The sequence below is a fragment of the Panulirus ornatus genome, chromosome 34 (assembly GCF_036320965.1).
Source record: "Panulirus ornatus isolate Po-2019 chromosome 34, ASM3632096v1, whole genome shotgun sequence".
Taxonomy (NCBI): domain Eukaryota; kingdom Metazoa; phylum Arthropoda; class Malacostraca; order Decapoda; family Palinuridae; genus Panulirus; species Panulirus ornatus.
This window is the reverse complement of record NC_092257.1, coordinates 16,823,920-16,837,766: the sequence shown is the minus strand read 5'-3', so window position 1 is coordinate 16,837,766 and position 13,847 is coordinate 16,823,920. Positions and strand designations below refer to the sequence as shown.

At 37.8% G+C, this 13,847-nt stretch overlaps 1 protein-coding gene across 3 annotated transcripts in view; it reads right to left on the bottom strand.

Annotated features, from left to right (window-relative positions):
* LOC139759949 (uncharacterized protein ZK1073.1) overlaps positions 1-13,847 on the bottom strand; it is a 119,942-nt gene that overhangs the window by 14,204 nt on the left and 91,891 nt on the right. For 2 of the 3 annotated variants that reach the window (XM_071682615.1, XM_071682614.1), the window contains exon 6: positions 5,191-5,268. In XM_071682615.1, the coding sequence (XP_071538716.1) occupies positions 5,191-5,268 (78 nt within the window). Of the gene's footprint in view, positions 1-5,190; positions 5,269-13,358; positions 13,386-13,847 lie in introns of all 3 variants that reach the window. The other variant, XM_071682616.1, reaches the window with a different exon arrangement.

The following is a 13,847-nucleotide window of genomic DNA, read 5'->3' as shown; positions in this document are numbered from 1 at the left end:
TCTATTTCAGTGCAATTCCTTCATCTCGATATCTTTAGAAGGATATGCAGAAGGACATCCTAGTGTCTGAAATTTGATCTATATTCAGTAATAATTCAGCAATTGAGACAGAAGGCTGTGTTGATGCACTAAGTTCTTTTCGCTTGCAACACACATTTGGGAAGCAGTCAACAGCAATTTACTTTTGTGCAATATGCCCTTAACTGATGGTTATAATATCAAAAATACCATGTAAAGCAATAGTATGAATATGAAAGTAGAGACTGGTGAAAACATATCCCTCTGGTAATCTTTTCTGTCCAAATGTTATAAAATTCATTTGAATAAGGAGATATTGGTTCATCTTTTGCAATATACCACAATGAGGTATGCAAATTTTCAATACTGTATCCTCAAAGACTGTATCTATACTGTTTTTATTAAGTTCATAATAATGTATGAATTTTATCATATAAAGTGTTTACTAAACGAACTTACATTCCACTGAGGAATTCAAAACAATCTGAACTAACCCTATCATGAGTTATCGCAATGGGTTACTAATTACAGAACTGGATGGTACCTCTATACACAAAATGCATCTTTTGCATCTGATCCCCAATTTGTAGCCCTAATCAGTTCTTTCATTGCACCTATCCATCTCTTTTGCAATCTTCTTCTCTTCCTTGTATCTTTAAATGTATTGTACAACTATAAATCCTCTACATATTCAAGCAAACTTTCATCCATGTACCTTTCTAATGATTTCTTTGCACCACATATCCTTTTCATATCATCATTCCTCATTCTATTTGTCCTCCTAATTCCAACTATAATAAAAAACTGCCCAACTCTACTGCTATTAATTTTCACCAGTCTTGACCTAGAAAAGGGTTTTCATACCCATATATTAGAGTTGGAACAAGTACACTTCATGCAAGCCTCTTACACATTCTACACTATTTTCTCCATACATAAGAGCTTTTTTTGATCTCCAGCTTCCTCCCTTGCATGACTACTTTCAAATACAGCTTCCCACGAACATCCATATTAAACATAACTACTAAGTATATAAACTCAACCACAATTCTCACTTCTTCACCACGCAAGTTGTTATTACCATCATCTCCACCCCTTTCAAAAACTTGTCTTACTTTTAACATACATTCAATTTAAGTATCCTTTCCCTAAGTATATCACTGAAAAAGCCTAAGATTCTATCCAGCTCTTTCTCAACTAGAAACACAGCATCACCTGCATGCAGCAATTGTAGCAACTTTCACTGTTTCTCCTTGATTATTACAAATGAGTCATCCTATCTTGTTTCACATAATCCCTCATTCAGAAAAACATCAAATAATCCTGTGAGGTCACACAACCTAGATGTGCACCCACATTTACTTAAAATTATTCGTTCATAACACCACTTACTCACATGTTGCATTAATTCTATGATAAACATTTTTTACACAATTCAAAAGTATTCTCTGAACAATGAAAAATACTGAAATACAGAGATATATGGGGGAAAATCTTCATGAAATGAAGTACCTAATGTAATATTTACTTCTGTAATAAAGAGTTTCAATGACGTAATGAATACATGCAAAATTCTTAAACACAAGGGACAATTTTCCATACCATTCTAATTTCTGAAACAATCATTTGTGCCATTCCTGTTTACAAGGGATGGATCAAGTGGATGCAAGCATGTGTCTATTGAAGGAATTAAATCTGAAAAATAAAACCCCTATCCCAACATCAAAACCTGAAAAAGGGCAGGGATGCCCAATCCCTGGGGAAGACTTGCTACCCTGCTTTCCTTTGCCTAATTTTGAGCTTTATTTATTTTGAGTCTGTTTCTGGACAGTGCCTTCTTTTTTTCCAACAAATAAGAAAACATAAAATTCCAATATTTTTGCAATCTATATTAAGTGTTCTGTTAACATAATAACTGTTGGTGGAGTTGCTCACAGCTACCAAGTGTTGCTTGGATATACATAGATTATAATGGAGCAATTTCCTAAAATTCTATCTCCTTGCACTGTTGTACAATTTGAATAGCATTCCAAGCACTTCTAAAAACTTTAAATGATTACTTAATGAGAGTCAATCCTTGAAGAGTATTTTTCTATGATCTTGATGGATGCTGCATACTCTTAGATTTACATAAACACAACCAAAAAGAAGATAAGCAATGTTGGATTTGGCAAGTGATTTGGATGGTGACTATCTGGGAACACCAGATGCTATTGACATATGTAGTCAGTGCTATTTCCCAGTCCTGCCTGAAGGCAAATTCTCATGACTCACAAGTATTATAAGCACTACAAGTGGGTAGCTTAGGAGTATTTTCTTGCCTCATAATTCATATGTTGGTATTACAGAAACATACACTCTATCTTGAAAAACCCATATTACAGTAATACTCAAGCCTGCCTCTATGAAACTGTGAGTCTTGTTTAGATGCTGAAGTTTCTTTTCTTCTGAAAAGTTGCTCCATTTGTTTAGAGTATTGTTCTCACATCTAGGGTGGTCCTAACTCTGCATCTTTATCCTGACAGGATTGAGTCAAAAGTAGTCCAGTTTATCAACTCTCCCAGGCTAATTAAAAAACTTGACCCACTTGTACTATGCCCCAATACTGGTTCACTTTCCCTCTTCTATAGGTATTGCTTTGGTTTTTGCTCCTAAGAGCTGGCTGTTTGTGTGCCCCCAACATCAGCTGGACCATGCAATACTCAGCAAGCTACTGCATCATAGGATTACTGTGTGGCCATTGGTAACTCAAGGGTGTGCTGTTTTGATAACCATTTCTTACCTTACACCTCAAAGCTTTGGGACTCTCTACATCCCATGTCTTTTCCAGTACTATGACCTAGCACTATCTATAAGGCAGGCTTTCCACACTCTCCAAAATTTGTATCCTTCCCTTTCATTAACTTCTCATTTCAATTAAGGCTCATCCTTGATGCGGACTTTTGTCTGTGACTGGAACCTCCAACATAAAAAAAAAAAAAAAAATGCAACATGAAACAGACCTGATAGAGACAAAAAGTTTCTTGTAAGTGGCAGGTGTAATGAAAGATGATAGAAACAATAATTGATAAACATGAAGTTGCTGAGGAGTTGGACATAACAACAAACTTTAATCCAGAACCAGTCTGAATTAAGAGGAGGAGACAGCGGTTAACATAACAAGTAATTGACGAGTCAATTTAGAACCCCAAGGAAAATATCAAAGTTAAATTCTATTTTGCTGTACTGAATACAACCACACAGTCCACTGCAGAAAGGTTTACATATATGTATAAAGTTTGTTATGTTTGGTTTCCCCTACGATATTCAAAGTTTGTAGAAAAGAATATTAGGGGAACTAATGGAACACTGCTTGAAGCTAGAGCATGCTTTATGACATGGTGACAACAAAGATACTGATGCCTCAGATTTATGCAGTGAACTGTGAGCTATTGCAAAATTGGTCCCATAATGTGAGTCAGTAAAAGATATATCAAAATTGACATATCAAAAAATGGTGGGATATAGTTTTCTCAACACATTAGTCTACACATTCTCTTGACCTTCACTGTCTCTGTGCCTAGTGGTGAGCAAAGATTTGACATCTCATTTCTTTTCAATAAGAACTCATGATCCAATAGAGACTTGTCAGACTTTCTGCTTTCTTAAGAGAGCATGAAGTTACAGAAAAACACACCTGAAATGGCTTATTTCCACATTTGCTAAATTGAAAGCACAAAAAGTAAAGTTTCAAAGTAGTTTCATGAATCTGTTGAACAATTACAGCCATCTGCTACATGGACACAAACAGTAACATACTTAGTCAGTAATTGGGTTCTGACTGATCAATTCATTTTCTGCTAAAGCTACCAACTACTTTCTGATTTTGTATGTGTATTGGTTGCAGCACTTTTTGTTCACAGTATACAATGTAGTTCTTTGCACGTAACTGTATTTTCAATGCATGTATGTGTGCTTCTGTGAGGATACAAAAGAATCTTTAAAAAAATAAATGAGTGATTCTCACCATTATTTTAATTGATAATAATTTTTTTTAGTATTAATGGGTTATCAAAATTCACAAAGTGAAGGCTTACCTAGAGTGTCAATAACCTTATGTTGACCCTACCTGAGGGAACCCACACGTAACTTTTGCCTGGCTTGAAAAGGCTTGCTTTACTTCAGTTTTCTGCTCTTTTCTTCTTAAGTAACTTTAAACCTATTTCAAAAGTAACCTTGCCCCAACCTAGAATTCCATGGTCTTTATCAGTCTTCTATCTAATACAGTACCAAAAACCTTTTGGTAGTGCAAAAATGAACAATACACTCAAGTGTCTTTCTTGAAAACATTACTCCCACAGCAGCCATGTGTGTATGTGTACATGTATGAATATATATATTATATATATATATAGATATATCATTACCATTATTATTGTTATTATACATAATTGCTGTTTCCCTCATCAGTGAGGAAGCACCAGGAAACAGATGAAGAATGACCCATCCATTCATATACGCATATTTATATACATAAATGCTCGTACACGCAAGTATACATACATATACATATCAACATATATATACACATGTACATATACTTGCTTGCCTTCATCCATTCCTGTCGCTACCCTGCCCCACAGGAAACAGCAATTGCTACCCCCTGCCTCAGCGGGGGGTAGCTGTTTCCTGTGGGGTGGGATAGTGCAAGGAATGGATGAAGGCAAAGCAAGTATTCATATGTACATGTCTATACATGCATATGTCTGTGTATGTATATGTATATGTATGTATATGTGTATATGATGATATGTATATGTACATCTATGTAAATGTGCTTGTATGGGCGTATATATATATGTGTGTGTGTGTATGAGTGGATGAGCCGTTATTTGTCCGTTTCCTGGTGCTACCTCGCTGACGCGGGAAATGGCTATCAAGTATGATTAAAAAAAATAACAATATATACATATATATATATATATATATATATATATATATATATATATATATATATATATATATATATATATATATATAGTGTCAAATCTGATATCATACACGAAATGCAAGACCTACATAACAGAAAGTATGAATACACTAGCTTACAAAGTTTTACATTAATGATTCTGCCTATAAGCATGATTTAGAACTTTCAAAATAAGAAGTACAAGAAATAATATTCAAACTTACGTGTCCAAACTTATGGAAGATGAGGTACTGCTCAGCTGTTGGGTGCATGCCCACACTGTTCAGCTTCCATGAAATGATCTGCAACACACATTCACACTATCACCAGTGGCATCATTAATCTAGCTACACTATGTAACTCCTGTAGAAGGTATTAGTGAGTTTACACATACATGCTGTTCATGGGCAACTTTAACCACAAAAACATGGACAATGAAAGTAAGGACCATCAAGTATCATTAGATCATGCTGCAAACAAATTTCTGCAGAGCATCAAAAATGTCTTCCTCATCCAGCACTAGACAGATCCCACCAAACACTCTAAGAGATGGTGGTCAAGTCTTACTAATCTGTTATTCACCAATAAGGAAAGCATGGTATCAAGCATAAGCACTGCAAATGAGCAAACAGAGGAGTTACCAATTGCAGCTGTGCTTTGTCCTAGGGGTGGAAGGGTACTCTTTTGAGATATGAATTAGAGAATCTGGAAATCCCAATCCTATTTCAGTGCCAGTACTTAAAAAAGAAAATGAAAGAGGAAAAGAATATATACATATATATATATATATATATATATATATATATATATATATATATATATATATATATATATATATATATATATATATATATATTATCCCTGGGGATAGGGGAGAAAGAATACTTCCCATGTATTCCCTGCGTGTCATAGAAGGCAACTAAAAGGGAAGGGAGCGGGGGGCTGGAAATCTTCCCCTCTCATTTTTTTTCTTTTTAATTTTCCAAAGGAAGGAACAGAGATGGGGGCTGGGTGAGGATGTTTCCTCAGAGGCCCAGTCCTCTGTTCTTAACGCTGCCTCGCTGAGGCGGGAAATGGTGAATAGTATGAAAAAAAAAAAAATATATATATATATATATAGGCTTCACACGCCTTGGTTCAATCCATTGACAGCACATCGACCCCGGTATACCACATCATTCCAATTCACTCTATTCCTTGCACGCCTTTCACCCTCCTGCATGTTCAGGCCCCTATCACTCAAAATCTTTTTCACTCCATCTTTCCACCTCCAATTTGGTCCCCCACTTCTCGTTCCCTCCACCTCTGACACACATATCCTCCTGGTCAATCTTTCCTCACTCACTCTCTCCATGTGACCAAACCATTTCAAAACACCTTCTTCTGTTCTCTCAACCACACTCTTTTTATTACCACACATCTCTCTTAACCTATTATTACTTACTCGATCAAACCACCTCACACCATAATTCTCTCTCTCTCTCTCTCTCTCTCTCTCTCTCTCTCTATATATATATATATTTTTTTTTTTTTTTTTTTTTTAATTTTCCAAGGGAGGGAGCAGGGAGGGGGTCCGGGTGGGGATGTTCCCTCAAAGGCCCAGTCCTCTGTTCTTAATGCTACCTTGCTGTCGCGGGAAGTGGCGAATAGTATGAAAAAAAAAAAAAAAATAGACATATATATATCATACTTAACCACTGTTACTGGATTTGACCAGCATGTGGTTATATGACCAGTGAAAAGTCACAAAAGTCATGTTTGGTGAGGCATCATCATCATGGATGAAAAGGAATACAGTCTCATCCAGAAAGTTTTTGCTCCAAAGGAGTTCATCATTTTTCTGTTCTGCTTGAAGTGTGGCCCTGAAGCTGAAGGAACCCCACAAAAGGGGGTCTGAGGTTTGAAATATATATATATATATATATTTTTTTTTTTTCATACTATTCGCTATTTCCCGCGATAGCGAGGTAGCGTTAAGAACAGAGGACTGGGCCTTTGAGGGAATATCCTCACCTGGACCTCTTCTCTGTTCCTTCTTTTGGAAAATTAAAAAAAAAAAAATACGAGAGGGGAGGATTTCCAGCCCCCCGCTCCCTTCCCTTTTAGTCGCCTTCTACGACACGCAGGGAATACGTGGGAAGTATTCTTTCTCCCCTATCCCCAGGGAATATATATATATATATATATATATATATATATATATATCTTTCTTTCTTTCATACTATTCACCATCTCCCGCGTTAGCGAGGTAGCGCTAAGAACAAAGGACTGGGCCTTTGAGGGAATATCCTCACCTGGCCCCCTTTTCTGTTCCCTCTTTCGGAAAATTAAAAAAAACAAACAAAAAACGAGAGGGGAGGATTTCCAGCCACCTGCTCCACTCATATATATATATATATATATATATATATATATATATATATATATACTATTTACTTAATTCCTGACCCAGGAGTTTCTTCTATCTTTGTAAAGCTCCAGCAGCATTTAGGAAGCTGGCCACATCTAACAGTTGGGACCATAGGTCATAGTGTTGTGATGTGTGCTTCTGTGTGCACACTGCACAGGGCAACTGAAAAGTAAGTGCTCAATGCCCTTTTTTTTTTGGTAGTTGCATCATGGGTATGAAAGGTCTTGGGATATGGTGAAATGGTATCTGTAGTGTTTTAATAAAGAGTGATGTCCACAGTGTAGATGGGAGAGTGTGACTCATGTTTGTCTGGGGAGTGTGGTTTCTAATGGGTGCATTTCTGGAGGACTGGAGCTGAAGACTGAACTAAGAGATTGGTTGTTAAGTGCTTTTCAGGTTATTCCAGTATGTATGTGTTTCGTTAGTATCATATTTGTTGGAAGTAGGTGGGGATCTATGAGTTAAGGTTACTGAAATGTAAGGTAGGGATATTCATTTCTACTTGGGGTTGGTGGCTAGTCATAGAATGGTTTGGGTGGGAGGAGTTTAATGCTATTGCATAGAACTGAGTGTGGAGCATGATGAAATGGGAGTGTATTAGGAGAATCTTTGTTTCACTGTGAGGGTGCTGAGTGTTTGTCATTGTTAGGCAGTCACTGACTATTCTGAGTGCACTATTTTGCAGTACTGTTCTGTTTGCTTTTGTATGCCTTTGAGAGGATGTAAGACCTGACAGGTGAAGCATAGTTTAAAGTGGAGGGGATAAATTTTTTGTTAAGTATGTCTTTTTCTTGTCCAAATCTAGTGCCAGTTATTGCTCTTAAGCCATTTAGTTTGAATGTTGCTTTTGTGTTGATGTTATTGGGGACTAAATGTCATTTGCATGTCCTATTAGATGCCAACAGTGTTTGGCAATTTGTTCAGTCTGAATGATTATTCATTCAAGGTGACCTGAGGGTGTGAGCTGAAGCAATGTCCCTCTGGGGACATTTGTGGAGATGCAGACATTCTGTTTTGGGTGAGCATATACAAAAATGTTACAGGTCTCTACTTGCTTGAGGTTACACTGTCAGTGAAAATTCACTTTGGCTAAGCTGTATCATTGGGAGTACAAATCTTGTCAATGAACTTCTTGCTATAAAGGAGCAGACATTTCCTTGATACAGGAAGTACTACAGCCTTGGGATGCATGAGCCTCTGGAAAGAAATCCTGCATAACACCTGGACTCTTTCTAACAGGTTTATTCTAAGGAAAATAATAATAATAATAATAATATATATATATATATATATATATATATATATATATATATATATATATATATATATATATATATATATAGATATATATTTTTCAAACCACTCGCCATTTCCCACATTAGCAAGGTAGCGTTAAGAACAGAGGACTGGGCCTCTGAGGGAATATCCTCACCTGGCCCCCTTCTCTGTTCCTTCTTTTAGAAAATCAAACATATATATTTATTCATTTTGCTTTGTCGCTGTCTCCTGTGTTAGCAAGGTAGTGCAAGCAAACAGATGAAAGAATGGCCCAATCCACCCACATACACATGTATATACATACACATCCACACATGCACATATACATACCTATACATCTCAACATATACATATATATACACACACAGACATATACATATATACACATGTACGTAATTCATATTGTCTGCCCTTATTCATTCCCATCGCCATCCCGCCACACATGAAATGACAACCCCCTGAAGAGAGTGAATGACCAGGCAGGTGATGTGTGGTTTTGGGTGGAAGGGGCGAATTATTTGAGATTAGTAATACATTTCTTTTCTTGTCCAAATCATGTTTCAATGTGCATGAAAACACTCTCAAAACTTCAGTAAAGATGATTTACCACCCTTAATTCATGCTGTCTCTCACTTCACCAGCATCTCTAAGTCAGCAAAATGCACATACCACAAACCACAAGGACACGAGAATTTTTTTTGTTATACTTAATCGCTGTTTCCCACATAAACGAGGTAGTGCAAGGAAACATGAAGAATGGCCCAACCACCTATATACAGATATATATACATAAATGCCTACACATGCACAAATACATACATATACACCTCAACATCTACATACGTATACATACACAGACATATACATATGTACACATGTACATATTCATACTTGCTGCCTTCATCCAATTCTGTTGCCATCCGGCCACACAGGAAACAGTACCCCCCTTCCAGCGAGGTAATGCCAGGAAAAGATAAAAAGGCCACATTCGTTCACACTCAGGCTCTAGCTGTCAGGTGTAATGGACTGAAACCACAGCTCCCTTTCCACATCCAGGCCCCACAGACCTTTCATGGTTTATCCCAGACTTTTCACCCAAAATTCTTCATACAACGTGCACACATCATAAAACAAAGAAACCTGCTCAGACAGAACCACCCACAATCAGCAGAATTCAGAGAAGAAATCCAAACTCTAAATATAACCATCATTAACCTCATCACTGAATTACAAACTGAAAACTGGCACTCCTTCCTCAACACAATGGACCATTAGATCCACAGCAACCAACACTGGCACATGTTAAAGAAGATCCACTCTTAACTGCACCAATCCAGCCCTTATTAATGAATCAATCCTGACCCATTCCTGTGACATCCTATCTCTCAAAGAACACACAAATATACTCATGAAACACATTTCAGAAATCAGTCACAAACAAACATCACGCCTAAACAGGAAAAATCAAGAAAAATCTATACAAAATCCATCGAGAAAGAACTACCCACCCACCTTCTACTCCTAGTGATACAATCAGTGCAATTAAAACCTAAATAAAACTTTCCTACTCCCGACCCTGACAGCACATCAAGCTTTAGTATAAAAGACTTTGGCCCATTTACAATCCAAGAACTCACACATATCTTCACCCAATCCTGGCAACACAACAAAATCCTTAACATATGGAGACCTGCTGACAAAATAACAAATCTAAAACACTCCAATCCATACAACTCCTCCTCCTCTTACTGCCCTATATCACTTTTATCCTCAGTATTCAAAATGAAAAATTGATCCACTACAGAATCAAATAAAACATCCTAATCTCACCCACACAACATGGCTTAAGACCACTCCATCACCATGCTACATACAGACCTCACGCAACATATCTCAAGTGGTTTTACCTTACCACAGCCCCATCTCCTGCACAGTACTCATGGCAATAGACATCAGCAAAGCATGCAACACTGTCCCATGACACATCCTCACACAAAAGATACTTAACATCACCTTCCACAACAGTAATCAAAATAGGTAGCCAATATCAGAGCTGGCTGTCACAGGAAAGTCACTCTCAATAACGTCACCTCTAAAACACTTAAACTCTAAAATGGAGTTTCAAGAAGCAGTTCTTTCTCCAATCCTCTTCAATCTCCCTTCATGACCTCCTATTACCTTCAGCAAACCATAACATTAAGGTACTTTCTTACCATATGCATGACTGCACAAACACATTACAACATCCTGACACCACAGTAGCAACAACAAACAAGCAGTACTACTGCATAAAACTAGAATGATGGCTCAGACGGGACTCTGGCAACAGCATTGGGATGATGTCAGCTCCCAGTTCCTTATCACACACAGATTCCTTCAGGTTAATTTCTCAGCAGATGATTATCATACTGAAGCCTTTTTTTGCTTTGACCCATCCTCATTACTTATCATTCCGGTTGAACTTATCAACCATGTATTAGAACAAGTTTGGAGTTTGCCTGTCCCCAAGTAAGTTGATTCAATCCACCTTGATCTGCACTTCCTTCACAACCAGTGCATCATCTGCAAACACTTAAGCAAGAGTCCATACCTTCTGGCAAGTCATTCTTATAGATTAGAGAAGAGTGACAGTTCCAGAGCAGAACCCTGAGGCACTTCATTGGTGACCATCCATTTTCAGAAGGATTTTCTGACAACTGTCTTTTGTTCCTTTCAACTGAGATAATCTATTCACAGGAAGAGTTTCCTTGTTTTTCTGACAACTGTCTTTTGTTCCTTTCAACTAAGATAATCTGTTCACGGGAAGAGTCTCCTTGTTCCTGCCTGGTGATCCAGCTTCTCAATCAGCCTCCCATGAGGAAGTGTCAAATGCTTTCCCTCTATTCAGATGCAAACAATCCATCCAGCCTTCCTATGTGTCCAAGACACAGCTCATTCTCTTGTAAAAATCTAAGTGGTTTGTTACACAAGACATCCTCTCTCTAAAACAGTACCATCTCTCATTTTGGTAATTTCTCCTCTGTAGAAAATTATCCATTGCTTTTTCATCTTTCATAGAACCTTTTAGACCACACTTGTTTGGAAGACTGGTCCTTAGTTCAGCTCCTCTTCCCAGTGTGCTTTCATTCAGAAACGTATGGCATCTGCCCTTTTCCACTCTCTTGGCGCTTTGCCTTTCTCTAGTAACATCTTCAATAGCATTCAAGAGTTTCTTTTATAGTGTACTTTCAAACATCTTCAGCACATGGTAAAATATCATTAGGGCTGTGAGCCTCATATGGATCAAGAACCTTTAGCATTCTGTTAACACCTTTTCTAGATATCTTAATATGTATATGTGTGTAATTACCTATTTGTATTGTGAAGGGAAGTTTTTCATTCAAGGGGCCCCATCTCTTGAACATTCTCTATTGTCATAATTCTTGAATTATGTATGTTGTTTGCATTAATCACATCTTCAGTGAATCTGTTCCAATCATCGACCACTTTTATATAATAATGTAATTCTTTATATCCTTATTTTCATTTCTTACATAATTTCAAGTTATGTCCTCTGGTTCCTCCATCCTACACATCTTAAAGTACTGTCCACTTGTCAATCTCTTTTAAAACTTTATAGGCTGTGATCAGGTCACCCCTCACTCTTCTCTCTTCTAAGAGTAAATTCAAAGCCCCAGCCTTTCCCTGTGGCTTAGGCCTCTTATTTCTGGTACTATCTCTGTTGCCCTTATGTGTATCATGTATCATATCTTCAATTCTATGTATAAATACCCCCCCCACACACACACACACTTACACTCCAGCCTAAGCCAGGTACCCATTTATCAACCAGCTCTGAGGGGAGGAAGAACACATGTGTTGGGTGTGGGCTGACTGCCACACCAAGGATTTGACCTGATGCAGATCCAATTCTAAGTTGGCCCAATGTTACTCATGGTGAATAATGCTGACCACTACACCAAAAGGCTCAAAGGAGGCTTGTGTGTGTGTGTAAGTGTGTGTGTGTGTGTGTGTGTGTGTGTGTGTGTGTGTGTGCATGTGTGTGTGCGTGTGTGTGTGTGTGATTTTCTGTGATATACTACTTATGTTTTACGGGGAGAGAGTTTTACAATCATGTTGTCTGTCCCTTAACCTTGTATATATATATGTACCAAAGCCTTTTACTCCTATGTATGTATGCAAATACACACACACACCCCAGCCTATGCTAGTTACCCATTTTATTGACCTGCCCCTAGGGGAGGATGAACAGCTGGGTGGACTGTGTGTGTGTGAGTGTGTATAGGTATGTGTACAAAAATTTGCTCAAACTGTACCATTTATTTCTAGAAATATTACGCTGCATTGAAAATTCGGAGGATAACAAAACTTGCTGTAGTGAAATCACAAAATAGTTAACCTGCTGTACAGATAACAGTCCAGAATGGTAGCCTAGTCAATGGCACATACCTTACACCACCATGTACATAAGTACCCCCTCATCCCTGGACTTTAGGTTCCACTTACTCCAGTCATAGGTCCTGAATGTGGATGTATAAGGCAAACTACCTGATTGTGAATTAAGCACTGGATGCAGTAGACTGACAATAACAGATTACTAGCAAGTCATCTGAGAAGGCCTGGCAGCTCATTCATGGCAACAAGCAGCTGGCATGTACATACCAGAGTAAACATTCACAAGAAATCTCGGTCAACCTAACAAACCTTTGATGGACCCCGAGTCCCTGGCAGCTGTAAAGAAAAAGTACAGGTTGTACCGCCATTGGGTTTAGAAAAAGAATGAGTGTCCAATCTTAACAAAAATTCCTGATCTTTTAGAAAATAAATAATAGTTGATTATATAAACAGGCAAACAAGCATTAAGAAAGGATTATTGCAACTTCATTCATGGAAAAGACAAAGGCTTTCTGTTAGTTAACACCATGCTAAAAACAAACTAAATTGGTGTTAATTTGGATAAGTCAGACATGAGGAAACACCACAGCTCAAGTGGCAGAGATCTGACTGACTTTCAGTAGTGGAATATGCAAATTACTTGTAGCTGAACCTGCATTTTTTGAGTAGTGAGTTTCCGCTGAGTAGCATTAAAATCACGCTGGCAGACATCAACAGGATCCTAGTCAGGCTTCATGTCCAGACACCCTTCATGCAGAAGTGCTGCAGGAACGTGCCAAATTCCTGGGTATCCCGCTT